Here is a 27,431-nt window from a genome sequence, read left to right on the forward strand (position 1 = left end):
AATGCCTGATATGGAAAGTGGGCAAAGATTATGATTTTTTATTTTACTTTTTTTTTTTAAAAAAAAAAGTATGATTTTGCAGCATTTACAGTTTCCAGATTTTGAGTTTTTGGGAGAGTGTTCATATTAAATAGATTTTAAAGAGTGGACTAATTTGACATAAAAGGCGGCAGTTCTTGGCAGCAATATTACATTATTGTGATATTTAAAAGTATTAATTTCTTCCTCTTTAAGGGTTATAGGTCTGAATGTTGTTGTATAAATAATAAGCAGTGGAAAATACTAGTACCAGGAGTCATACTAGTAACTCCTACACCGAATGTTATATATAGAGAAATATTCTTACCTTTACATCATTGTATTTATCTGAAAGCTTCACTCTCTCTCTCTCTCTCTCTCTCTCTATATATATATATATATATATATATATATATATATATATATATATATGATTATTATTATTATTGTTATTATTATAAGATATTTGCTTGTAGTTCTGCAACCACTTTAAATAATTGTGTTTTAGTTATTTTTGGTTGTTTTGTTCAACTGTTGGGTGTGGGCATCCACAAGGAAACGAAGCAAAACTTGAAATAAATGAAATAAACATTTTGTAGCTTACTATGCTGTATGTTGCATCGTGCATCGGGATAGCATCAAGTGCTACGAGAAGGGCAATGGACATAATGAGGCCTATACACTCACGTTGGCACACAGGAAAGATAACAAACTCTTGATAAAAAAAAAAGAAAAGAAAAGAAGTGTCAACAGCCTGGAGGTATTTACCACAAACTAAGAAGTTTTCGCGTCTGTAGTGCAGACAGAGCATCAGAGAGTCTCTCTGAATAGTCCGAGGGTCGTTGTGTAAACAGGCGCGGAGAAGAGCCCTTGACCAAACAAAGATTTAACGCGGAGATAGAGAGGAAAAGGCCGAGGAGCGAAGCTGAGGGGAATTAATGAAGGGAGGTTGAGTGGAGATAAGGGAGGGGGGCGCGCACGCACACACACAAACACACGCGTACAGGCTGTGTGCTGCGCGCTCCCTTCCAGGAGGAGGAGGAGGAGGAGGAGGAGGGACCAGAAACCTTTGCTCATTTACTTAACATCACTTCCCTACCGCCAGGAAAGCAAACACGCTCCTGAAGCTGCAGAGGAAGAGATCGATGAGTGTCCGCAGAAGAAAGCTCTCACCTGGAGCTCCTCAGCTTTTTTTTTTTTTTGCCCCTGCTCTTCTTCTCGGGACCTCCAAGTCCGCAGGAGCGACCGCTTTGTCACTGATTCACCGGGACACTTGGCGAAAAGTCTGCGGGGTCTCTCTGGGCATGGAGAGCCTCTGACTGACAATCGGATCTTTTTTCTTTTTCCTCCTGCGTTCGCTTCACTTTGAATAATGGTAAGTGTTCCCAAGAAAATGTTCAGGTGTTTCTTTGTTTCTGTTCTGTCTTCCTCCTCCAAGCAAGCGCCCTCATCATGCGCTAATTTTGGCCGTGCGTTTTCTGTGCTCTTCATTCGGGGCCACGACGTTAGTGAATTAGCCTCTGGAGTTTGCCTGTTTCCGTTTAAACGAAGAAATATTTTTTAAATACAACGCGTTGCCTAATTTACACATTTGCCCCAAAACACGGCATATTTAACAGAATGACCATGTGCACTTTTTTACTATTTCTATTTTTCTTTCGAAACAAGAACAACAATGGCGATAAAATATAAAAACACAAATAAAATATGTCATCATGGGGAATATTTTTAATTATTTTACCCGTTTCCTTCAATGATTTTACATTTAAGCCAGCATAAGAATGACACGTTTTACGAAATGTGTGTATTTTAGGAAACGACCTGTATTTAATTATGACACCAGTCCTCAAACATCAAATGGCACTTTCCTTTTTTTGTGTGTGTTCAAACTATATTGCAATGCAGGAAAAAGCACTACCTGGTAATGATATATTTTTTCTGTCAGTGTAGTTTAATCCAGGCTTTCACTGTTCTGCCTTATATAACCTTGTAATTATTGATTCTTTTTTTTTTGTTGGAGCAGAAAAGTCCCAAATTTCACCATCAACAAACGTGTGTCTCACTGAGAGATTTACAACATCCAGGGGGTATGAGTGTGTGTGTCTGAGGTGCCCTCTCCTTTGATTGAGCTCCTTTGTTTTTCTTGGTGCTGGCTGAATCCGTGCAACGTTTTTTTTTTTTTTTACTCGGGCCCATAACTACAGAAGATTGCACCCAAATCACTGACGCCCCTTCAGCACCTTCAGCGGCCATGTAGGGACCCTCATTAACTAAATTAGGGGAGCCTCGCTAAGCATTTTTCAAAGGCTGGTATTCATATTTTTCAAGGACCCCCTTCATTCACGGCTCCGGAGCACAAACTCGCCGGCTGTGTTTTGCCAGCCGTTTGGATCACATTTAGACATTTCTATCTGCTGGATAGGCCCAGCAGCAGTGATTAATGGGGCCCTGTAATTTTTGTGAGGGGATCACGTTAATAAAATGGTGTGAACCACAAAATTAAATAAATAAATGAGTAATAGCTAACCCTGCATTTTTACAGTATGCTTATATTTGCAGCTGTGCGATTTAAAATTGATTTGGAAAATGTGAGCTCAGTAGATAAGAATCCTTTTTTAAAAAAAAAACAAAAAACAAAATGTAATTAATAAAAATAAAAAAAAATACCCATCCTTCTAAATTGATTTTTAAAAAAATGACTTTTATTTTATTATTTTTTTAATTACAGTCCTTGTTGTGGGGCAAACAACATTCATAGAAATGTGTTTCCAGTTTTCCAACCTTCGCAGAAGCCAGTTTAATTTCAGAATTTTGTCTCCCCATGTCAGCATCAATTATCTGAAATAAACCTGCAGGGGTAATGGCCAGCCAAGGAGGGACTCTTATTTTGGATATCACGTTCAGGTCCTTGGCGGACTGTAAATCCCCCTAAATCTCCTGATATACATGTATTTTAACCCTCGCAAATGACATCCAGAGGTCCGATGGAGGCTGCGGAGAGGTGTGCTCGGACTGCATACCGAAGGTGTGGTGCTCGAGCGTGTTTGATTTAACGCCGTGGCTCTCCTCCTAATAACATTAGGCCCCGTTTTTTGCACTCCCTCTCCGTGGCTGACCCGGGACCCTCTCCTCTTCTCTCTCCTCAGCCTTCATGGTTCTTATTACTAGCTCTAATAAATTGTGAATAAGCAGCAGCCCAAAAGATCCCGTCTTGTGGAGAATTCCCCATCCTGTAGCGCAAGGCACCCCCTCTTAAGAAAACACAAATTAATTCCAAAGCCCTCTGTAGCCAAACGTTTCTGGAATGATAAATATTTTCTTAGGAAGCTCTGCTCTTCCTGACTTTATCTGCACCGATTTTAATATATTTCCTCACAGCTGCACAGTTCTTGATGTCTTTCAGCTTCTGTGCGTCTCTTTCCCTCTTTCTTTTTCTTTCACCTCATCATCATCTCTCTCTCTCTTCCTCCCTCCCTCCCTCCCTGACTGGGAGTCAACATGGGGTTATAGCAGGACTGTAATGTTGACCCAGAAAGCCTCCAGTTATATTCAGTCCCCCCCTGACGGTATCGTCTCAGCGATTAAAGTTGGAGTTGGTGTAAAAAAAAAACTATTTTACTTGTGGTGAGTGTGTTCAATATTCAGTCAGATTCTTCTCTCTTGTTCTCAGACCCTGTTGTGTAATTTTCAGGCTGTTTTGGCTCAGCCCCGAACACATTTGTCTGGCATTGTGGATGTGGTAACAGACGTCTGTCTCTTTTGAAGAAAGACGTTCTCGTGGCTGTGTTCCAACACCTGATGTCTGACAAGAGATCAGTGTGATGGTTTTGTCATATTTGTCTTGATTTTAACACGCTGCCCTCATCTTTTTTTTTTCTTTATTTGCTCATTGCCTCACAGCAAGTGTCTCATTTGTTGTTCTTCCCTTCAGTGCGTCTTTCCGCCTTCTCGAGCGTTCCGGACTAAATGTAAAGTCAAACTGTAGACTTAATAATAATAATAATAATAATCACAAATTTCAGTTTCCTCCTTGGGCTGTGAGTTTAAGGTTTCAGCTCGCCGAACAACTGCTTCTAAACTTTGCACGGCTTCAGAAGAAACGGTCATGAACGTAGCCTGATATGTGCAGCTGTCGTCGCCAACGGCCGGTCCAGCCTAATACTTTCGCAGAAGTCTTTTACATATGCTTTGTTAAGACAAGAAGACAATACAGATTCAAAACAGTGATTTAGAAGTGTCCCCGTGGCGACTTGTTGTTCTGTAATCCTCGTAGCGTTGTTTAGTCATATCTCAGGATGCGTACAGTGCATGTGTGATGGAGGCACGGTCAGTTGAGCTATTCGGGCGGAACCTTGAAGGTATGTGCGTACAAAACTCCACGTCCCTGATTGTTTGTGTCCGTCGACCCGTTGCTTCAAAAAACTTTGAAGCCTGAAAAGTTCCCCCCCGAATGTCTCTTTCCTCCTTCCCTTCCCTCCGCTTTTTAATTCCCTTAATTCCGAGAAAGCTCCTGGGGAGGCCTCGTGTTGACGTGCGTCTACGGCTGTGTGTGTGTGTGTAATAAACCCCGGGCTGTCAGCAGACAACAGCTGTCTCTCTGACTGTCTCCGCTCTCCTTATCTCATCTCGAGGATGGTGAAAGCCACACACATCGCCGCGCAGCCTTCACCGACTTTCCCCCAAAACAGAGAATTTAATAATTATTCTTGGGATGTCTTAATGCTTTCAGAATTCTTCCTCTGCATTGCTGCCTCTCGTTGAACCTTGTCCTCAGTTCAGTGTTCTTTTCATCCTTTTTCCGTGTGCGTGTGCCAGCTCATTTTTGATGATATTTCATTTGTCTTGTAATCTTATCTTGCCCATAAAGGCATAGATGAGTCTTGGTTTCCTTTTTTTTCTCTTACGCGTTCCCTGTCCCCCTCATAAACACCCGCACAGTAAATCTACCAGTAAAGAAGTAATTGGACCTCGGTCCGTCTGTAGCGCCTGTGAGCTTCGGCTATCAGCGAGTTCTGTCTGGCCAGCTGTTAGCAACTAGGGCGGCCGCTCGCCATCACGTGCTAAGGAGACTGATCGAGGCCAAACCTTTGGTCCTAATGAGTAATAAAGCGGCAAATCTGAGAGTGTGTGTACGTTTCTGCGCGCGTGTTCATTATGTTCATTAGCAAACGCAGTGGCACTCATGCATAGAGGGCGTGTGTCACTTTTCGAGTGTGTGAGCGCACGCACGACCGCCCTCCCATCACTGGACCAGATGTTTTTTTACCTGGGAGCCAGACCACCATCTGACTGGGGTCAGCCCAGTCCTCCAACCCCACACCCGCTCCTCCAGGCTGCTGGGAGGTCTGCCAGCTGTCCTTCACTCTGACCCCGTCCCGGGGCACTGGTTCTGGGGGACACAGAGTCTGGGCCTTGGGGGTAGGTGGTCCTTCTCGGATTTGGCAATATTACATGGAGGGGGGGGGGCATTATAGGGGATATTATTAGTGTTAGTCCTCGGACATAGGCAGTGAACCCAAGTGTGGAAGAATGAAGCGGAATTAGGAAGCAGGAAAAGGAATGCGGAGCTTTTGAGAGGTAATTTAGAAGGGAGCAAAGAGTGTGTGCTGGAGAAAAAGGGAGAAAAAGACGCCGGCATTGTCGAATGAAGAGGTTTTGATTACTGAGAAACAGAGGGGGCTTCTGGCATTGAAGCAGTCTTATTGCGGGAGTTAGTCAAGTGAAAAGCAAAGGCCACCAAGCCTGGAGGTAAAGTTACAGAGTGCAGACGGAGTCGACAACAGGTTCACTGCTGCCAGAGATTAATTGCAACCTCCTGCAGGATAGTCTTCTTTCAGAGGATCTCTGTTTCTGTCATTATGTAAATTCACTGTTCATTCACTTTAATAAAAACTTTTTAAAAAAAAACTAAACTTCACTTTAATCAGTATCAGGAGTATTAGCCTGGTGTGTTTGTGTATGTGTTGGTTATGGGAAATGTTGCAGAAACTAAGTGTTGAACATGCCAGTAAAAGGGATTAATCCCTCACATTGTTCCTAAACTGGTTGCTCCAGTTACTTTAATTTGTGCTTGATGATGTAAGCAGTGTAGTTCAGTTAGTACCAGCTGGGAATGTAGTAAGCACATACCTGGACCCTGGATATGTGTGTTGTGCTCATCAAATGTCAGATTTTGTATGCGGGCTCAACAAAAAAAAGGAAGGTCCACTTAACATCTGCACATTGAACATTTACAATTTGTGAGAATTTTTTGGTGGCTCTCAAAAACTAACTAGAAACTATTTAGAAGTCTAAGTTTCCTGTATTCTCGTAACCGTTTTAGATTTACTATTTTTACTATTTGCTTTTTTTTTTTTTTTTTAGTAGTCTGAATGTCCCTGGGTATGTAGTGGTCAGACTAAAGAAGAGGAATATATCTCGAGGCTCCTTCGTTGGATGAAAATGCTAAAAGGGTAACCAGCCCTGGGCTTTGGTTTCCGTTTGTGTTCTCTATGTATTTGGTTATAGTTATGTAAATACTGTATAAGTTATGCTTTATGCAAGTCAGATTGCAGATTTGCAGGTAGTCTGTAGTTTGTACTGCGCTCGCTGGAGGATTATTCGTCTTATTCGGGCTGTGTTTGCAGGATTGGAAAAGGCTGGTACTCTGTTGGTCATTGCACAATTCTTTGAGATTTATAAATAAACTGCGAGGAATGTGGTGAATCATAATCACCGTGCATTCCCTTATCTTTGGAGGTTTTGGTCTTGTTGGTTAAAAGTTTTGAAATTAAAGTTGCTAAATGTCCGAGATTTTTTTTTTTTTGTTCTGTTGAGCTGTCAGCTGTAGGCCCAGAGCGGTTGAAGAAAGGTGGCAGATGGCAAAGATTTCCACGTCGAAAACCCTGATAGTGTCGCACAAACCCAAATAGTGGGTCCTTGTTCTATATCTTTTATCAACAGAGTGAAAGGGAGGTTTGTGCTGGAAAAGGCAGCAGTGAATCAACCCCCTCCCCGCAAACTTCCCTTAGGCACTTAGGCCGACTGTCCAAATTGAGGGCTCCAGGTGGGGTCCCATATGGCGTGATTACAGACCAGCAAGTCACCTTTTCGAGCCGTTGATTCAGAACCGCAGTGTGTACATAAAGGTCAGGCCGCCGCTACAACGACGAGTCGGAGGATTTACGGAGTCATACATGTTGTATCAAGGCTCAAACACACAATGACACAGCACTCGTATTGAAACTGTAAACACTAGCCTGACCAGATACACACAGACGCCCGACATGACCACATTATCTTTGACTTGGGTAAATATGATGGAGTGGCACACGCCCTTTCAATGGAAAATCATACAGACTGTTATTAATTCCATCACCGCCAGCCTCAAGATGTCATAAAGTACATAAAAAGTGATTAAAAGGTGATGAAAGGTGTTGAAAAGGGATGAGTCGGTTATTTTCAGCGCATGCCTGTAGATACTCAACCCTGCCGGGCTTGTTCAAATCAGACCGCTAACATGATACTCGGTTGTTACTGTTTGTTTACTTAATTTTTTTTCAGGACATAGTCTTTATATTTCCTAATATTAACCTTTATGGATCCACTGGACTGGAAAATGACACCTCCTTGAGCTTTATGCAAACAATTTTGCTGAGTGCAAAACTGAGTGCAGACTGTCTCTGACTAGTGTTTGATTTTTATCTCTGTTTCCAAGTTATTCTTTGCGCTAGCGACCACGGAGCTCAACAAACATGTTCTGTCGCCTCCTGACAAGCGGAGCTAGTCGTTGTGTACAGTTGTTCGTCAGTCGTCCTTTCCTTGCTCAGTGGTTTAGCTGGGTAAACCTTCATAAGCACTGCGCATTGCTTTTTGATTGTATCAAATGACATTTCAACTTAAAGCACAATACGCAGCACAAAGGCGAGAATTTGATATCCGTGAAAGAAGCAGTGGTCTAGCGGAACCCTGGGACCCAGGTGAGGCTGGTGGGACTGGCCTTGTGGCCTTGTGGCCCCCCGTGGCCCCGCTGGGTTTGTTTTAGCTTTAGTTTCAGCCCTTGGCCCTCCACATCTCTGCTGAGCCGCGCTCATCTTCCCTCCGGTGTCCTGTAGTTCCCATGGCCTCGGCCGCCCTCCTCCCAGGCCTCACCCCGAACCAGGAAGTGCCTTGGCTATTACACACAGTTTTTGTGTTTGTCTGTACGTGCATGCGTGTGCATACAGTGCCGCTGCAAGTCAAGAGGACTCCGAACAGGCCTCTCTTTCACTTTTGATCCCTGGGAAGTACGAGGAAATGTACCGCGCAGCAGCACTTTCCTTATTTTTCTTTTGTGCTTTTTGCTGCAGGATCGGTGTCATTCTCCTGAGCTCCACGGTCAGATCAGGGTCTCTGAAGGCTGCTGGGCCTCAGACCGAGGTTACGGATCCTTTCTGAAGTTGAAAACCATCGTATGAAAGCAAACGATATACATGAACACATGGTTTGCATTGAGCGTTTAGATATCAAAATTGAATCTAATGCAGATACAATTTAATGCTTAATTTAATGTTAAGCTGAACAAATTCAATTTGCAAAGTTTTGAATGAAACCCTGTCTTGTCATTTGCCATCGTTTTTTTTCCCCCACACGTCCCTTTTTAAAGCGACAAACTAAATTATCTTTCACATCTTCCCGTTTATTTGCATTTATTGTAAGGTCAATCATGCACACGTGCATGTTTATTTTTTCTAGTTTTCTGTATCTGTCAAAAAAAACAACAGCTGCTGCTTTAGGCGCAGGAAAACAACACACGACTTTGACGTCAGAGAAGAAAAAGTCGTTCATTTCTTTTTCTTTGCGGCCACCTTCATGCCTCTGCTGCTGTAAAACTGCGTCGCCCCAATAATTCATGACTGTCATCTGTCACTGTCGACGTGTTGTCAGCGAGGTCGGAGGTCGGGCAGTTAGCTGCAGCTTTGGCAGATTGGAATGGCCCAGAGGCAAATGGAGAAAGAGAGAGAGGGAAACAAAAAGACAGAAGGAGAGAAAGGGGTAAGATTAGTTTAATAGATTATTTCAGCCAGTTCAGTTGGATCGCCGTGTAGCCACAAATCAAGGCGAGTAATGGTACAGGGGCAGGTCATGCCTTTCTCTGTCACCTAAGTGGCCACCACATAAACATGCACCCATATGTATAATCATTGAACATCTAACTCAAACAAAACCATTTCTTTCACTGCCCAGGGAAGGTTTGGGGACCTGGTTCCATGGATTTGCTCTGATTCAGACAGAAGAGTGTTAGTAAAGTCAGAAGAGATGTTCGGTGATAAGGCTTTGCACGCCATCTGTGATTTAATTATTTCCAAATAGGCTGGATGGGTTTAAGGCCAGGCCTTGGTGCACTGCAGCTGTAATTTCAACTGACAAAAATCTTTCTTTAAGGACCTCTTCCAAATTGCTTCCAAAAGAGAAAGCCTGCCTAAAATAGTATTGTGTGCTTCAGAAAATACAAAGAAACTGTTTCAAGGCAATACTAATAGCTTCATAGCTGCTGACTTAATATAGTTTTCAAATACCGACCTATTGAAGGGCAGCAAAGCAGCATCCTTGTCTGCCCTTTAGTTCTCTCTCTTCTTTCTCCACTTTTCCAGTGAAGAAAGGAAGAAAAGCCACTTCATTGTTCTTGTCAGTAGTTCTTGTTGCTTTTGTTCTTTTTGTTTTTCTTTTGGACCGTGAGACTTAATCTGAAACCAAAGTTTCATTTTTATCTGGAGCATCAGCAGCTTTTCTTGGACCCTGCCTTCGTTTATCCACCAGATATCTTTAGTTTATGTAGCTTACTCTATTGTTAAATGCACCAGCAGTGGTGCAAGGTGGCAAGAATATGATTTACAGGCACAACATAATTAAAATTCCAGTATACGGCGAGATACAGAGATTAACTTAGCTTCATAAACCTCGTTTGAACTCCTTCGACGGGGGGCTGGAGTAGAGCAGAAATTCATTTGCATGTCAAGTTTCCACAGCTCGGTTCGATTCCGATTGTCCCGTGTGAACGGGATTTAAACAGTGAAGTTGAACAGAGTGACCTCCTTCAGCTTCCTGCTCAGACTAATTGATGCGTTGTTGGTCTTTTGACCTCCAGCCTACTCACCTGGAACCTTTGCTCAATCACTCTTTTCTATGACTTCTGTCAAGGGGGTTGCCCAACACCAAGATCCGATCTCCCGTCCCATCACGGTGCACGTCTTCTTGCGTAACTCTAATGCGGCATGCTACGACGCATTTAATTATTTCCAAAAAACAACACGTAGATACATTAAACAAAGGGAACTCGAGGCCAGTTAATCATCACGCTTTTCGCAAATCCATCAGTCCCATGTTACATCTCTGCTTATTGATTTTGAACAACTGCTTCAGTGATGTAATACAGCAAGGGAAATTCAATGCAGGAGATACTGTAGCGTACGGAAAACTTTTTTTTTTTTTTTTTTTTTGCTTTTTCCTGTCTCGTTTCGTCAGTCTCTCTTACAAAAGCTCCATTGTCTTCAGTGAGAAATTCTGCTCAACTGAAAACTGTTATTATCCCCCGCACTGCTGTTATTTTAAATTTAAACCACAGCCCTGTTCTGGAGGCTTTTTTTTTTTTTTTTTTTTTTAATTTTTATTTCCTGGTGTATTTCCTCTACAGCTGCACACAGGTGGCAAATGCTGGCTTCGGCGAAGTTGTAGTTGAGCATTTGCAGTATTTTCCCCAGAGGCGGTGTTACCTGTCAGGTTCCTTCAAGTTGTCGTTTCACTGTGTCTAATGCCAACACTCTCCACATCACTACCGCGTTCGTCTAGAGCCTAAAACATGTTCCTCTGAACCGCGTCCTGCTAAAACACGTCGCCATGTGTCAGGGAGCTGCATACCTTTTGTTTTGATGGTGTGCACTTGCTATTGTTTCCGCAGGAGAGTTGACGTCTAAAGAGGAACCAGACTGACGGCAGTGTGACAGGATAAAGAGGATAAAGCTTTCTCCACAGGGGCAGGTGAGAGGGGAGAAAAACTACAAAGAAAAGAGTAAAGTGCAGGTATCCACGCAGCAAAGTAATAAAACTGCTCATCGGGGACGTTGTCCCTATTTTTAGAGTTTGAAATGTGACATAACATATTTTTTAGAAATATGTTATGTCACATTTCAAACTGGCAACCGCTCCTTTTGATTTTGAAAAATTGCTCATTTTCTTACCGCTTTTCATTTTTCCCTTCCAGCAGCGCCCGTACCCGGCTTATTCTTTCACCTATTTAGAACTCATCGCACACCTTTGCAGGTAAGATCTGACGTTTATCTGAGATAACAAAAATTGCATTACATTGTGTTGGTGTATAGGAACTAATTGAGGTTCATTTGACCAGAAAATTGGTTCCCCTTTTACCTTTAATTATGCCTGACTTTAGTTTCTAAAGTGTCTTCCAACTGCTCTTCCTCCCTCTCTGTTCCAGCGTGACAAAAACAAATATCATGTTACATTAAATAAAGAGAAGAAGAACTCTACTTAAATTTCCTCACTTTTTTGTTCTTCTTCTTCTTCTTCTCCTCCCTTCTCCAAGATCAGTGTCATGGCTGCGTATGGACAGACTCAGTACAGCCCCGCCCTCCCGCCTGCAGGACCATACGCGCCGTACACTCACCACACACAGGGCTACAGCATGCCATCTTACAGTGAGTACAAATAAACGCTGAGAAATCGCGCGGCCGTTTTGAAAAACGACCTCAGGAGCAAACGTGTGCTTGTTTTCGCGATGCGCTTGCAGTGCATAGATGTGCTGGTAGATTTCGGTGCCTGTAACGTTGGAATAATTTTAACACATTCCTCATTTTATTCCTAGTTATAATACAGAAATCACATTGTTACAGTCATTTCATGGGAAGAGGTAAAAGTTGTTTTATTCCAACTTATTTGTCACATGTTTTGCATGTGTTCAATTGAAAGCGCATTTTTCAAAAGTGAACCCTTTGCCCCTTTCTGATCACAGTGACACACATTCAAATTTGACTGAAATTTATAAACTTGAACAACACCGAATACAAACGTGAAACAGACGTGTGTTCTCCTGAATGGGTGACTAATTTACATGGGAGTAAAGAGAGCACCAGAAGGCACTGTTTACATCAGTAAATCCATTTACAGAGTGATGAATTCACTGCAGTTGCAGTTCGGTCGAGGAGTTGTCGAATGCAAAATGAATGAATGAATGAATGTACTGCTGTTTTCGTTCTAGATATTAAAACTGAGGACGGTCTGAGTCACTCCCCAGGACAGACAGGACTAGTGGGCTACTCGAACTTCAGCAGCACTCCTCCCAGTCAAAGCCTCTACAGCTACTCTCACTCACATGGTTAGTTTGAAACACGACATGCAAATTGAGTGCAAAGGACACGCTATCACACAGATGTATCATACACCATCTATGATTTGGCCTTAGTGTTTGGAGCATCGGGCCTTTTTGTCATCCTTTACTCCTCTCCTCTCCTCTCCTCTCCTCTCCTCTCCTCTCCTCTCCTCTCCTCTCCTCTCCTCTCCTCTCCTCTCCTCTCCTCTCCTCTCCTCTCTCTGTTCTCTCCGCCACACCTGTTCTCCATTAGCTGCGGTCTGGACTCCTGGCGTCAAAAGTCTCTCCACCCCTCCTCTTTTCTCAGGGTCAGGCCCCCTTTCTCCACTCAGACCAACAACGCAGCATGCTCGCGCTTGCGTCTGTTCCTCGGAAAAGAAAGAGAGAGTGCGAAAACAGACAGACAGAGGGGAAGAGAAATGGAGTGGGTAGGAAGTAAATAAAAACAGGAATACAACAATAGATGGGCAGAGGGTCCCGCTGATAAACAAACGGTCAGATGAAGGCTCGGTATGCTCAGGGGTGTGTGTGACTCCCTGCCCACGCACGGCCGTGATTGAATATGTGTATGTCTGCGCTGTACACATTCCTCAGTCGTCCGGCGCCCAAAGCATGACTCTCTCAGTGCGACTTTATGGCTTTGAAACCAGCGTGAAATTGACCTTGTGTGTGAGAGGGGAGAGGTTAAGGAGCATTTTACGGAGGGGTGAGTCAGTGTGACGCTGCAGACGAGGCCAATTCTGAACCGTATGGATGAGACAGAGAGACAAAAAACGGCCAGAACAGTAAACGGTCATAAGGCTGTGATATAGACATCATCTGTATACTACTGTAGACAGATAGTATGGCGTAAATTCCAGATTTTGAAATGCAGATGGTTGGTGCAAGCTATTTGTGTGGTAATAGGGTAATACATTTACATTTTTCCTGTCTTTGTGAGAAATTGTCCCTGGTACTCTACAGAATGACCTGAGGACATTTCTGAAGCTCAACGGCTATCACTGTTTTTTTTTGTTTTCTTTTTTGTTCACAAAGTGGATCTTACTAGTGCTTGTTTTCATTATATATTAATATACTAATCATTTGCCCAGCAGTGCACATAACTAAGGCTATGCTGGCATCTTAAAATGAATTTTATTTCCAAAATAGTAATGAAAGGTTTTTACTTTTGGGCCTTTCGGGCACTTTCTAGATATAGATATATATACTATAATATGTAACTAAGAAATGCATCAAATGAAATCCTTATATTTTAGCTTGTGAAAAGACAGAAGAGGATTTGAATCTGTTGTCAGAACAGCTGCAGATTTATTTTCTGTCAGTCAGGTAATCAATCAAATCTTTTTCCTCCCGAATGCTCAGTTATCACAAAAAGACTCACTAGTCACTGTGTGATCTAAGCATGAATTTTTGATTATCAGCCTTTATCTCTCTCCCGCTACCCACTGACTCCAGATCAATCATTTTCTTAGCCCTTCCCAGACAAGTCATTTTTTTTTTTTCCATATTGCTTTCCCTTTTAAACGTGAGACATTTCTTGGGAATGTAAATATTCATGTAAACCTGCTTTTGAGGAAACCACGCACAAACTGCAAAGCCTTCTGTGACTGCGCTTTGTTAGTGGGCCACCGTTGAACCAACAAACAGTTTTTAACAGGGTCGTTACAGTTTGAAGGACACTGTTCCCAAACAAAATAAGTTTGTTTGAATATTTTTATGCATAAATCATTAACTGCGAACTTCAAACGGTAATAAACTGCCACAAGTTCCAAATGTTGGTCGGACTTAAGAATGTTTCCATGTCATGTAAAACGCCGCACACAATAGACATGCACGCACACGGAGACACACACGCACCGCAAAAAGCCTTCGAAGTGCACTCACTGTGCTTTGTGTGTGCAAGTGAAACCAAATGGAGACTTTTAGGAGCTTTTTTTTGTGTTTACTCCATAGACATTCTGTGTTTTTTCCTCGGTGGCTCCGAAGACTGTTTCGTTGTCCTCGGAGGTTTGAGGGTGATTCTTCCACTTAGTCATTATTCTCCAGATTGTCATGCACTGTGGCGCGGGGAAGAAGAAATGCGGGGAACACGAGAAAGAGAAATCAACAGATGACAGATAAAATGATGGAAGTTGTACTTCGTACATGATCTTAAAAATATATTTTAGGACATTTGAGATCGTGTCAGACAAGAGTAAATATGTATTATTCCTAGATGGCGACTTGTTGTACAGGAAGCAGTCAGAACTAATAGGATAAAACTAACACTTTTGTGTGCACAGGCTCACATTGTATTAATGGTGCCATGCTGCTGTAGCAATAAACACCCATATAATAAACAGTACGAGTTTAAATATCATTTTAAGCTTTGTTAACCACACCAGAGTCCCTACTTCACGGTTATAAATACCGGCCTGTAGGCCAGTCCGTTGGTTAACCAAAGACAATAACATGTCGTAATGTTGACAACTATTAGACTTTTAGTTCTGGCCCTCAGTAGATGAACAACGTAACCCTGTCTACATGTATTAATGGCTCCCAGGTAATGAATTTAATTGACTGAATGTGTTTTTAAGCATCAGTTCATGACACTGAAATTGCTGAATTGGAATATATTTAAAAAATAAAATAAAATAAAATAAAATAAATAAATAAAAAAATTTTCAGGATAATTATCAAATGCTCAATTAAAATGATGACACCCTGCCCTTACTAACTGTACTATATACATGTATATGTATATGCTTATCCAAAATCTGTAGGCAACGGACTCTTGGTAAAGAAAGTTTTCTTGTTTCCATTCTAGTCTCGGTAGAATTGTCCTGTCAGGTTCCATTGAGCGGCTTTTTATTTCTTGCAGGTAAACGGTCTGAGTGAAGAGTAAAATCACATTTGTCAGTCAAATGTCTTGTTACTGTCTGAACCGTATTCTTTTGTCTAGGTTTGGAAGTTGGTCTGTTAACAATGACCAGTCTTAGGCCGTGTATCCATCATCTCTTATCCAAACATCTGCTGCTTTGAAACCCCATTGCCGTCGGTTTCCTTGAACGCTGCAAGCTTAGCGCGCCGAACATTTAACGCAAAGCACCACTGTGAGCGACTACAGCGTCACAGAGCTGCCTTTTGACTGATTATTGAATGCCGTAAATCAGAAACTGTCTGCTCTTAAGCCCTTTTAATAGCTTAATGATCATAAATGAGACAAAACCATGAGGAAGTTGGATGCCCCCTTTTTTTTCCCGAGAAGCCACACACAGTGTCACAAGTTCATTCGTTCCTGTTTGGTCTATGGCCAGCATCTCTGCCAATTTTAATTTGCATCCTTCTGAGACATCCAGCTAACTGTCAAATAGAAGAGGTGGAGTAAAGTTTAGAAATGTTGCTCAGCGCCGTAGGTGGAGTTGATAAGGTTACAGTAGACGTAGTCAATCAGGCAAACAAACTGTATATACAGACCTGACAAGAAGATGCAGGGTGAGACAGGGGGGAAATAGCTTGAAGGAAGACATTCCTGCCTTGGCTTGATTAGATGAGTGTTCTCAGACTTTCCCACTGGTATTGTCATGTCAATCATAAATCACACTGTAGGCACCTGCAGCACTGAGCTGTCACAGAGATTATAGCTCAGCGCTTCCACCACACGGATCACCACTGATGTGAAATCATGTTGAAAATGGATTTACTGTATCAATCCAAGATACCGGTTAACTATTGTCTTCTCATCTTTTTTTTTTTTAGGTGGTGGTATATCATCTGGAATCTTCCAAGGCACCCATGCTATCTCAAGTTCCACCCCATTCAACCCTACCCAACAAGTGCGTAATGTACCTTCATTTAGATATTTCTGACCAGGTTTTGCATGTTGATGCCCCTGACTGACATTCTTCTCTGCGTTTGTCAGGAGTTTTCAGCGTATTCAAGCTACAGTCAGAGTCAGTACTCTCCATATTATAACTCCCACCACTACAACAGCCCTTACATAACGAGCAGCAACATCAGCCCTGCTGCCCTCACAGCTCCATTAGCCTATCAGCACCCGGAACACCCGGTTATGATGCCCAGTCACAGCCCAGAGTCACATACAGGTAAGAAGTCCTAGACGCTTTTTCATTGCCATTCAAGCTTGTCTTAAACACAGACAAATACACTGATCAGGCTTAACATTAAAACCAAACACTGACCATCTTGTGACAATATAGATCCCAAATTGATCAGGTATCTGTGGTATGCACTGGAACACAATGAGTCACAGCTGGAGGCAGGAGAGAGACCTGCACAATATTAGGACTCGATGGTCATAATGTTATGCCTGATCGGTGTAACAAATAATATAATATAATAAAATATATATACTGTATGTTTATTGTGTTTGGTAACCTAAGTGCACACTGTATAGCACATTGTATTTTTTGTCCATTAGCATCCAGAGCAGGGCTGCATGTGTATGTGGGTGGATCTCATGTCAGGTCGTTGGTATATTTAAAGGCTGTGAGTAGTTTTTGCTGTTAGCGTTGGGGTCAAATTACTGTTTGAGTCTGTGGCGGAACGAGTCCATTAGAGAGATCTCTGATTGGCTGTGCAGGATAGAAAACCAGTGCATGAGAAGAGACATGAAAGAGCCTTGGAAGTGTGGCTAGAGAAGCGGCTGTAGCAGCGTAAAGCCACAGGTCTGCGTCATATGGGATGAGGTGGTTGAGGTGCCTTGAGCAAGCACCTAACCCTTAAAGTGTATCAGTGGTAGCCCACTTCTCAGTGTACACACCGCTGTGTAAACTAATGGACGAATGAAGAGGCAAGCTCTTTAAAATGGTATAGACTGCTGTCACCTGCTGGCATAGAAATATATTAATATATTTCCTTTAAGGCGACCCCACGCCGAATGTGGACGCTGGCTTTTGGCCGTCTCTGCCGTGTGTTCAAGTTGAACCCTCTAAGTCAAGACACAGGGAACGTGTAGGGTCGGCCACAGTCGCCCCTCGTCACATGCGGATCTTTGATGGCACGAAGCTGAAAGCGAAAATGCAAATGCCACAAAATAACTCCAACGAAGTTCCCACAGCAATTGAAAGACAAGGCTCTGGAGCCGGAAACCTGGACGAGCTCACTGTACTCATTAAAACCACTGACGGTTCGTACGTATCCGTGTGTGGCTCTTGCAGAAATGTATTCACAGCGTGGAGAACGCATTGTTTCGAGTCCGTGTCACTGGCGTCGCGAAACAAAACATGCGAGAACATCCTCGCTAGACAGTAGCATATGCTGTAAATATGTCCTTTGTTGATCTTTACAAGCAGTCGCTGACACAGCCCGAATAATCAAAGCCTTCCTCATAACCTTCATTTTCAGCTTGTATGTTGTTAGGTTTGAGGTTTTGGTTGTTGTTTCCAGTGGGGATTTTTTTTTTTTTTTTGAAAACACAGCAGACAGTGAGGAAGGGAAGGAGACCAGCACATGAAATACATGACCAGTGGCAGCCTTTAACCTAATTCCCTACATCCAAAAGAAAGAAAGTGTCAAAATTGTCGAGACAGATTTTCTTTAAGTTCTTCTCTGGTAATGCTCAAAGAAATTCGCCTGTTTCTCTTGTGTGTATTTTCTTGGACATTTTAAATGATTACAGCTGCCTTGGAAATGGCGTTTTTCTTTAAAGACTGATGAACAACTTTGTCACACGTGCGTGCCTTTCAGGCGAGTACCACCCGCCGCCCAGCCCCCCCACTCCAGGTAAAGACGAGGGCGTCCCGGCGCGGCGGGGGTCAGACGGCAAGCTGAGAGGAAGAAAACGAGTCAGTGACCCCGCTCCACCTCTGGACTCCGATATAGAGGTAAACACGCTCTCTCGCGGCGTTGGAAATTATCAGTATTTGTCTACGATATTTATCTTTCTCCTTCTCTCACAGACACGCACGCACACAAACTGTCATGTGGTTAACATTACATGTCTGTTGTTTCACTGCAGCGCGTGTTTATCTGGGATCTGGATGAAACCATCATCATTTTCCATTCGCTCCTCACGGGAACTTTCTCCTCGCGATTTGGCAAGGTACGGTGACGTGACCCCTCCCTTTTGTCATCTACTGTTAGACACATGTGCCGCAGCTAATCACACTCTGACAACGGTTAATTGTGTGTTCAGGAGGTTGGCACGGGTTAGAACAAAACCCTCATCCTGTATTTGTAAAGCCACCCTTTGTCTTAGGGGGAGAGTGTTTGTTTGATTAACAGTCGAAGGTTTGGCTGCCTGAGACAAGTCCTCGACCTCCGTGTCTCATCCCCGAGCATTTTCACACGCCGACTGTTTTGCCTTTCTGCCCTCTTGTTTCTTTTCATAATGCACCGGGGTTGTTTAGCTGCCCCGGAAACCTGCGGCGTGATTGACAGCCAGCGGGACGTTTACATAACAGACCGGCAGCTGACAAGGGGCGGACAGCGGTGCGTTTCTTGCTTTTGGCCGGCGAGCTGTGTTTTGAATTCTCACGGTCCCCCTGCGGGTTGACACAAGGCTGATGAGAGTTTGAGTGCAGCGTCTCTGACCGTGCTCAGCCCCTGGCAGGTTATGCGCGCTGTTGTTTCTTTTTCTTTCTTTTCTGCCACGGAGAGAGGTGGGGAAGGGGGGCTGAAGAGAGAAAAAAGGAGGAAGAGCCAAGAAGAGTGTGGATGTGTTGAAATGTGACTCATGTGCCAAAAATTCCTGATTCCTCCCACCACCCAAACACCCCTCCGCTGGATCCGGGGCAGCTCGCAGTTGGACAGACTCTTACATCAAAACTCAGACACGCAGCAGAGGAGTCGAATGAGTGACAGCGGAAAAACAGATTAAGAATCGAACGTGTCGAGGCAGCTTAAAGTCTAACATCTTTTGTTTTCTTTTCGCTTCTCCCCTCTCTAATTTGCCGCTAATTCGTCTTACTCGAACAGCCATAACACATTTGGCATCAATTATCCCGCAGCCAAGGCTCTTCCCGTCGAATCGGCCTATTCGATTCTTAGCATTAACAAATGTTTGGACCTATATGTAACGGCAAGTCTGGGCCCAGTCCGGGGGAAGACTAATAGGTGCGTTGAAAGACACTTGTTTTCACCGGCCTGGCAAGCCAGAGGTGAAGGGGGATCCAGAGGAGGAGCTGACCCTCCTCCCATAACATCTCTTCCATTATCTCATCTGTCACACTGCACCCCACTCCGTCCGCTGGTGTGTGAATTCTCCTCCCCAGCTCTGTCTTTCAAATTGGAAAAAAAATCGAATCCTCCTGTGTGCGATCGAAGGTGGGAAGTGAACGCTTTGGGTGTTTCGTCCTCTTGTCCAGGATTCAAAGAAGGCTTCTATTTGCCCTTCTGTGTAGTAGCAGCTCTGCCGAGGAAGGCAATTACGGATAATTATGTCAATTGTTAGACAAACAGAACAAACCCTTCTTAAGCCTTTAACCCCTCCCTCTTCATCCTTTCTATTCATCTCCACCATTCTCGGTCCTCCCCCTCATCATTTTCTCCTTGTCATCCATGTCCTCCTTATTCCTCCCGCTGAACTCTTTTTGCCCTTTGTACTCATTACTTCATTTTTTTTTTTTAACAGCCTCTTATGAAGTGGGGGCTGTTTTGTTCTAATTTACCCTGCTTGTGTCATCAAGCCCGTTTTGCCATCCTTGCCAGAAGACAGCCCTGCTTGTCATTTCAAGCACACTAATCAAACGTTCACCTTTGGCTGACATCCTCCTGCCTCACCTGTCTCGCTGTCAAAGAGGAGCCGCTGCCGCCATCGACACAATGCGCGCGCACACACACACACACACACACACACACCTGCTTTGTAGTCTGGAACCAACGACACGTCTGTGCGGTTTATCAGCCCTGCCGCCTACGCGTTATGATTTATAGCTCTCTCTGTGTGGTGACCTTGTAATTGAGTTGTTCGGAAACAGAAACTTTGTGACGCTTCTCGCAATGCTGCACCCGGGTGTTTGTTTGGATTTATTTACCCACAAAAGAAAAAGACCAAGAGGAAGGTGAATGGGAAGTGTGAGGGAAGAGGGTAAATACCTCAGCTCTTTCATCGTCGGTGGAATATAGGTCACGTCTTTCAGTTGCTGGATGCCCTGCGACTGTTTAGGACGCAAACATGAAATCCCTGTCACTTCGTGGCTCTAAGAGTAGAATAATGTAATAATAAATTAAGTTCATTTAACTTAATTATTCTGAATTGAATAAAGTCAATCAGAAAGCACCTCAGGGAACCGCATCGGCTGGATTAAAGAGAACTAAAATAAATAAATTCTAAAGTAGACGGTAAGCGTAAGAATGGGCTTGAGGAGTTTGACTGACAGACATATACTCAGACCTGCCTCTCCCTGAAACCTGTTTATGTCAATCCGGTTGAGGAAGTCAGAAGAAAGCCGTTCAGAGAGACCGGCAGGCGACTGCACTGACATCATGTCAAGAGTTGTGATGTTCGATAAGCCGATTTAACTAACCGCTGTCCAAACATCACAGGCCGTCATTCTCAGCCTAAGCTCATGATTTTTTTTTTAAGTAGCCCTTCAAGTGACGGAGCTGATGTTCTGTCATCAGTTTGTTATTAACTAGGTCTCAGACCGTACCTGCAGTTTACAAAGCAATTTTCTTTTGTTTAAAATAAACAAAAAGAAACAAGCTGGAGCGAACGTGGCTCTGACTGGATGGAGTGTCTTTTCAGAACGCGCCTCAGGACATAAAGAGTTTTTAGTGATGGGAAATTAATTACATAGACGTCCGTGCCAACCGCAGACAGAGATCAGCAGAGCTTCGTGTTGTTGTAATTAGGCTCAAAAAGGGCGCAGAGACGTTTTTAACCCGCTGAGAGGTCGTTCTTCTTCTTCTCCAGCGCCGTTTCACTTTGCTCCGTTTGTAGCTTCATGAGTGAATGCAGAAGTCACAGTGTTTAAGTATTATCTTAAACCAAATAATTTCATTTTTTTTTATTATTGTTCTGTGTCAGGACTCCTCGAAGGCAGTGTCTTTGGGTTTGTGGATGGAGGAAATGATCTTCAATCTGGCCGACTCGAGGCTCTTCTTCAATGACCTGGAGGTGAGTTTTATTTTTATTTTTATTTTTTTTAATTTATTGTGACAAATGCATATTTAGAAACATATTTTTTTTCTTTATTTATTTACCACCCTTCTCCTTAGCTGAAATTTCAGTCTTCTCATGCACGGTGCTCTGGATGTCTTTTCAGTAATTGCGAGAGTTTCTTCACGTAAGCTGGAAAACTTTAGTAGTGAGAACACATCCAGTAGTGTTGGCTGACATACTGTTGACCAGAAACCAGCTTAGAGAGAGCTCTGACATTTGGGAGCTGTTTTCTTACTTGGCACAAAGCACAGTGGCAGCCATTGTAGAAATCCCCTCACACAACACTTATCCTGTATTCATTCTTTCTGCGGCATTTTCCAAACAATTTCCCTTCCTGGACTGACAGTCCGACGAGGATGTTAAAAGGACAGGTTTGCTGGAATGATGCTCTGAAGTTAGACTGCGCGCTTTCTAACAATCCCACTTATTCAGAATGGATATTGATGCAACCTTTAAAAGTGATGACTCTTTTAAAAAGAAAAAATTAAAAACAACTCTAAGTGGTCATTAAAAGGCAGTTTTAGTACCTGCTAGTGACTGGACAGTGCGTATGTTTTTCATCCTACATTGCTTGTTCTGACAAAGAAAAAAAAAAAGATTAAAGAGGGACGCAGAGAAGGGAGAACAAGTACACTTTGTGCTGTAATTATAGGTGTACGTCTGAGTATCTGAGAGGAAAATTAGTCAAATGGGAGGAGGAACAGTCAAGAGGAGGGAAAGGAGCCAACAAAGCCATTTGCAAACCTAGTTTTTATCCCCTCTTTTGTTGTCAGGCCTCAGTAAAGCTCTAAAGCCGTACCCCTCAGCGGGTCTGACAACTCCTGCTAAGTCCTGAGGTGCAATTATCTCATCCTTGGTATGACAGTAGCTGCACCGACGGCAACAAGTTGTTATTGGTGCTGTCATGACTCTAATACCACGAAGAATGTGTACACTCTCGGCTGAAGGTTGCACAAATTATAAGTGATAACAATAGATGGTTCATCATCTCATCTGCAGCTTTTGTTCAGATTAAATAAAATGAGAGTCATTTCTCTGTTGCTACAACCAGTTAGAGTTTCATGTTTGTGTTTTATTTTTTTATTTTTATTCTGTGGGGGTCGTTTTGCTCTGTGTGGTCAGTAGTTCTGTAGCTCTGCGCAGGCGGATGACACCTGAGTGGGAGGTGGGCTGCTGCCCGTGGGAATTGAGTTATGTAGCAATGTAAGGGAGATGAGGTAGCGTCTCCGTCTGGACGGCTGTAAGGCGATAGGAGAGGCTGTCTGTCCCGGTCATTGCATGACAATCAGGAAATATACTAGGACTCTGTTTTGGCAGATACGTGTGCATGACCATGTGTGCCACTGTATGATGTGTGTGTAAAAGAGGCATGAAGCTTTTTTTTTTTTTTTAGCCATTAGTATATGATGATTGAGTTCTGCTTCTTGTTCTTGTTTTCATTCAGCCTTTCACATTTTACTGCTTCTGCTGAAGGTGTTTGTGCTGCAGCCACATATTTAGTTGGTTGGTTTTAACCCCTGTAGTTCGGTAGGTTGCATTAACTCCAACATGCACAACACTGTGCTAGTTAAAGACAATAGGCCACTCTGAAGTGCATTTTTTTGTGTGTGTAACCAAAATGTTGGAGACACTATAAAAAAAAAAAAATCTTTAACTTTAATTCACTGTGTGGTGGCCGCTGAATTGCGTCACCATTTTTATTGTTTTGTCTCTCTGGCGCCTTATTGTCCTGCGTCCTGACACCTTATTTCCTCCTTCCTTGTCTTCTATTTTAGGCTTGTCTTTTTCCTTTTTCTTTTTCTTTTTTTTTTTTATTTCTGTCGCGCTGTTACTCCCTCAGCAGAGGAGGGATCGGCCTGCACGGGGCTTCGCTCTGGAATGGATCTTTTGATATATCTACCCTCCTTTTCTTTTCCCAGGAATGCGACCAGGTCCATATTGATGACGTGGCATCAGACGACAATGGACAGGATCTAAGGTAAAGACCTTTACTGTGTTACTGTACTCGAAGGTCTGCTTAGAGGCTCTGACAGTTCTGCTGTGGCCCGTGAACCAGACTTGCCCTCTGGGTTTGAGTGCACGAGAGGGAAGAAAAGCAGCAAGATGAGACGAGGAGCGTGAGCATTTGTGTGCATCCGTGTGTGTTCATGCATGCGAGCATGGGCATGTCTCTTATTTTCTTGACTTCCACAGCCGTATAATATGTCACAGGATTATCCAGCGCTTTCATTTCTCATCAGAATATCTCTTTTTCATTCCCTCTGTCTCCCTCTGTCCAGACTTCTTTTTATTGCATAAACTTGTTGAAGCACTTTAGGACACTTTTAGGAGTGATTTGAGAACGAGCCAAACCATTCCAAAGCACTCTTTTGACGTATTTATTTTATTGCACTTGGCCCTTTTCGGTGAAAGATGTTTTTATATTTATCTTAGCCGTGCTGTATGCACGTTCTATTTTTACTGACAAAGGTTCATTCACAACTTAAAGGGTCCTTGACATATTTTTGGTTGGACTGGCGCGCTGCCTTAAATTTGATGAATGCTACCAGCTCTGCTTTTCTTTCTCCTGAATTGTTAGAATCCGTTCCTAAAGCTTAAAAAGGCTTTCGTGAATATTGCTGTGCAAATGCAGGCCATCAACTTTGAAACGATGGCTGACAGATCTATAACAAGATGCTCTTAAAAATGTATCTACATCACGGCCGTTTCCTGTATTGTTATTCTGCAGCACTTACAACTTTGGGTCCGATGGCTTCCAGAGCCCAGCGGGGGCCGGCTCTCTGTGCCTGGGCTCAGGCGTCCACGGAGGGGTGGACTGGATGAGGAAACTGGCTTTCCGATACCGCAGAGTCAAGGAGATCTACAACACATACAAGAATAATGTTGGGGGTAAGTTCCAATCACATTTAATTCAACATTTCTGCGCAGACGAGGTGTTTACACAGTCTCACTTTATCTGAGGTCTAAGCGTTGGCCTTTCTTGCGCGTATAAAAATGTGAGGCGGTGGTTACAGGGTTTCCCCCGAAAAAGAGTAAAGATTTAAATCACAGTGCTTTAATTTAGAAAAGAGCTCAGATCGATGAGTGAGTGTTTGCGTTGCTCTGGCCCAGTTCGGGCTTCTCTGATAACCGCCGGCAATTTCTTTTTCTGCTGGAAACCATGTGTCTGTGGTGTCAGTGGTGTGTGAGATGTGTCCATCCAGGGACTGCAGACAGCCCTGCCGTCAAACTAAGATATTCCACTTGATGCTCCCGAGCTATAATGGTTCAGCTATAATGGTGACTTCTTTTTCAAAGACTGACCATTAAGCCGTGTCTCCCCCTGATGGTCAGGTTTGCTGGGCAGCCCCAAGCGAGAGGAGTGGTTACAGCTGAGGAGAGAGATGGAAGTCCTCACCGACCTGTGGCTGACTCAAGCACTCAAAGCCCTGGCTCTCATCAACTCGAGGTCAGCTCATGCTACTACTCCTTCATTTGGACCTAACAGCCGATCAGTGTTGGCTGTATACTGTTGTCTTTTATGATATTTTTCCGTTATAAATTAAAGGAATCTCAGATTTTGATGTAGTGTGTGATTATGTGTGTGTTAAGGTGTTTAAACTTGGTGTCTGTTCTGTCCCGCTGCAGGCCTAACTGCGTGAATGTGCTGGTGACCACCACTCAACTTATCCCAGCCCTCTCTAAGGTTTTACTGTATGGTCTGGGCTCTGCCTTTCCCATAGAGAACATATACAGTGCCACCAAAACAGGTGAGGTTGTCAATCCTGTTTCCTTCTTTCTTCCTGTACTTTCCTCTGCCATTTTAGGCTATTAATCCGAAGGTACGGTATTAATATTATAATGTCTGACTTTCGCTTTTCAAAGGCAAAGAGAGCTGTTTCGAGCGTGTCTCTCAGAGGTTCGGTCGGAGAGCGGTGTATGTGGTGATAGGAGATGGAGTCGAAGAGGAAACCGTAGCCAAGAAGGTATAACTCTAAGTTTTTATGACTGTGACTGCTGAGAAACGGTCCTCAGCAAATCAGTTAACCTCACGACATACTGGATTTCTGCAGTTTGTTTTATACAACCTTAGTATTGAAATGTCAGGATTTTTCTTGGATTTGTCATTCCAGTAAACCTTTTAAAATCTTTTTTTTTTTTATAATTAACCTTTTCTATTTTCTATCCTCCCTCCAGTTCATATGGGCACCTTATTAGAAGGTTTTAAATTTAAATTGTTATTTTATGTATTTAAAGTTTTTTTTTTCTTTTCCATTTTTTGTTTTTGTAGAAGAACATGCCATTCTGGAGGGTGTCCTGTCGGGCCGATCTGGAGGCTCTGAGCCATGCACTGGAGCTCGACTACCTCTAGAGGGCGCCATCGGTCATGTTAATCCACTCATCGCCTGAAAGGCTCCTGAACTTCTGAGTACACCAAGAGGGTGAAACTGCCCCTAGAGACTGATTCAGAGTCAGTTCAGCTATTTCGAGGGAGCAACTGGACAGTTTTTACACCAAAGTGTGTGAAAGGAACTGTGAGAATCTTGAAGCAAGGCTACAAGTGTATCAAAGACACATAAACATGGACCAAAAACAAAAGACCAAAGTAAAATAAGGGACCAAAGCTTCGTTACTAACCCCAGGGAACCATGGTTATTTCTTCAAATATTAAACATATTTCCTTTTTTTAAATTTTTTTTTAAAGAAAATTTGTTCATCTCAAGTTTATGAGTTGTGTCCCACTTTTGTACACAAGCGCTGCACTGATTGCAATTTCTACATAGGTTAAAAGTTCAGATTCTTTTTTTTTTTTTTTTCCTGCTGTGTCATGTTTTGTTCGAGACATTTTTCTCCGGCCACTACTATTTTAAATACAAAACTAAATGCAAGATATTATGTTTGATAGATGTTGCCTCCATTATTATGTTAGACTTATTAAAATTCATGTGTCAGCTAAAGTAAATGGCAAATAACATTCTTCATAGTTAGAAGCTATCGATATAGTGTTGCCATTTTAATTAGAGCTATTTATTATTGGTTCAACTCTACAATATAATGAGGTATAGAATTTGGGACAAAAATCGTTTTTTAAAGACCAAAAATATTCTCTTTTTTTAACAAGAAGTTGCCTTGAGGATGCTGTACATTAGGCTGGTGCTGAAATCCCTACTTTTGATTCTGGGTTGTATATTGTTCACTTTTCTGTCATTGTTAAATTTCCTAATAACCTGTTTGTAATATAGATGGACTGGTATGGTTGTGCATGTGCCGATTTCACTGCCTGTCAGCTTAGCCATGATTTGTATATAATGCTTTATTTGTTTTGACGGACAGTTCAAGTAGATTAATAAAGATAAATTAATTGCATTGTGGGAAAACTCGAGTTGAGTTTAATCTAATTTCACACTCATGAAGAATTAAATGACAAATGAATGATGACCAGTGTTGTGCAGTAAGTAACACTGACAGTAAGAAAAAATACTTTGTTACTGTACTTAAGTTTTTTTATTTTTTGGATTTCAGTGCTTTACTATTTCTATTTGCTTTACTACATTTTCAAAAGACAGATACAGAGTTTTACTCCAATACGTTTCTCATAAGTGTTTTCGTCACTTGCTTACTTTTTGTTTTGTTTTGTTTCGGTAACCAATAACGATGGATAACAGACAGAAAAGTCGGGTCATTGGTTAATCGTGTTGGGGCGCGAGTGCAAACAAGAAGCCGCACTGACGTTACCTTTCATCATCGTCCTTTCCACACCTGATACCTAGTCGACCTAGCTGTGACGCCACGCCTATCTGCTTGAACCGAGAGCAGTGGTGCAGTCTGATGACTGCCGACGACGTCACTCCAGCACCAAAAAATCTCAACAAACACAATCATAAATTAAACATGTGGTGCAGAGTTGACAGATTGGGGCTAATGACACAGGCTAGTGTAGTGGAAGATTATTAGTAGTAATAATTATCAGATACCAGAGGGAAATAT

At 42.8% G+C, this 27,431-nt stretch overlaps 1 protein-coding gene across 6 annotated transcripts; it reads left to right on the forward strand.

Moving 5' to 3' along the window:
* Positions 1–1,086: 1,086 nt before the first annotated feature.
* On the forward strand, positions 1,087–26,810 carry eya2 (EYA transcriptional coactivator and phosphatase 2). 6 transcript variants are annotated; one of them, XM_047583973.1, is made up of 16 exons: positions 1,087–1,393; positions 10,934–11,055; positions 11,237–11,295; positions 11,576–11,687; positions 12,248–12,364; positions 16,097–16,173; positions 16,260–16,443; positions 18,047–18,183; positions 18,318–18,401; positions 21,330–21,419; positions 23,384–23,442; positions 24,193–24,353; positions 24,798–24,912; positions 25,092–25,213; positions 25,329–25,429; positions 25,735–26,810. In XM_047583973.1, the coding sequence occupies exons 4-16, from the start codon at positions 11,585–11,587 to the stop codon at positions 25,813–25,815; spliced, it is 1,431 nt and encodes a 476-aa protein (XP_047439929.1). In that variant the 5' UTR covers positions 1,087–1,393; positions 10,934–11,055; positions 11,237–11,295; positions 11,576–11,584; the 3' UTR covers positions 25,816–26,810. The 6 variants fall into 6 exon arrangements, with proteins under 6 accessions (XP_047439929.1, XP_047439930.1, XP_047439928.1 ...); XM_047583974.1 differs by having other exon boundaries at positions 10,934–11,013; positions 11,581–11,687; XM_047583972.1 differs by having other exon boundaries at positions 10,934–11,013; positions 11,240–11,295.
* The last annotated feature ends 621 nt before the right edge of the window (positions 26,811–27,431 follow it).

Source organism: Mugil cephalus, chromosome 4, assembly GCF_022458985.1.
Source record: "Mugil cephalus isolate CIBA_MC_2020 chromosome 4, CIBA_Mcephalus_1.1, whole genome shotgun sequence".
Taxonomy (NCBI): Eukaryota; Metazoa; Chordata; class Actinopteri; order Mugiliformes; family Mugilidae; genus Mugil; species Mugil cephalus.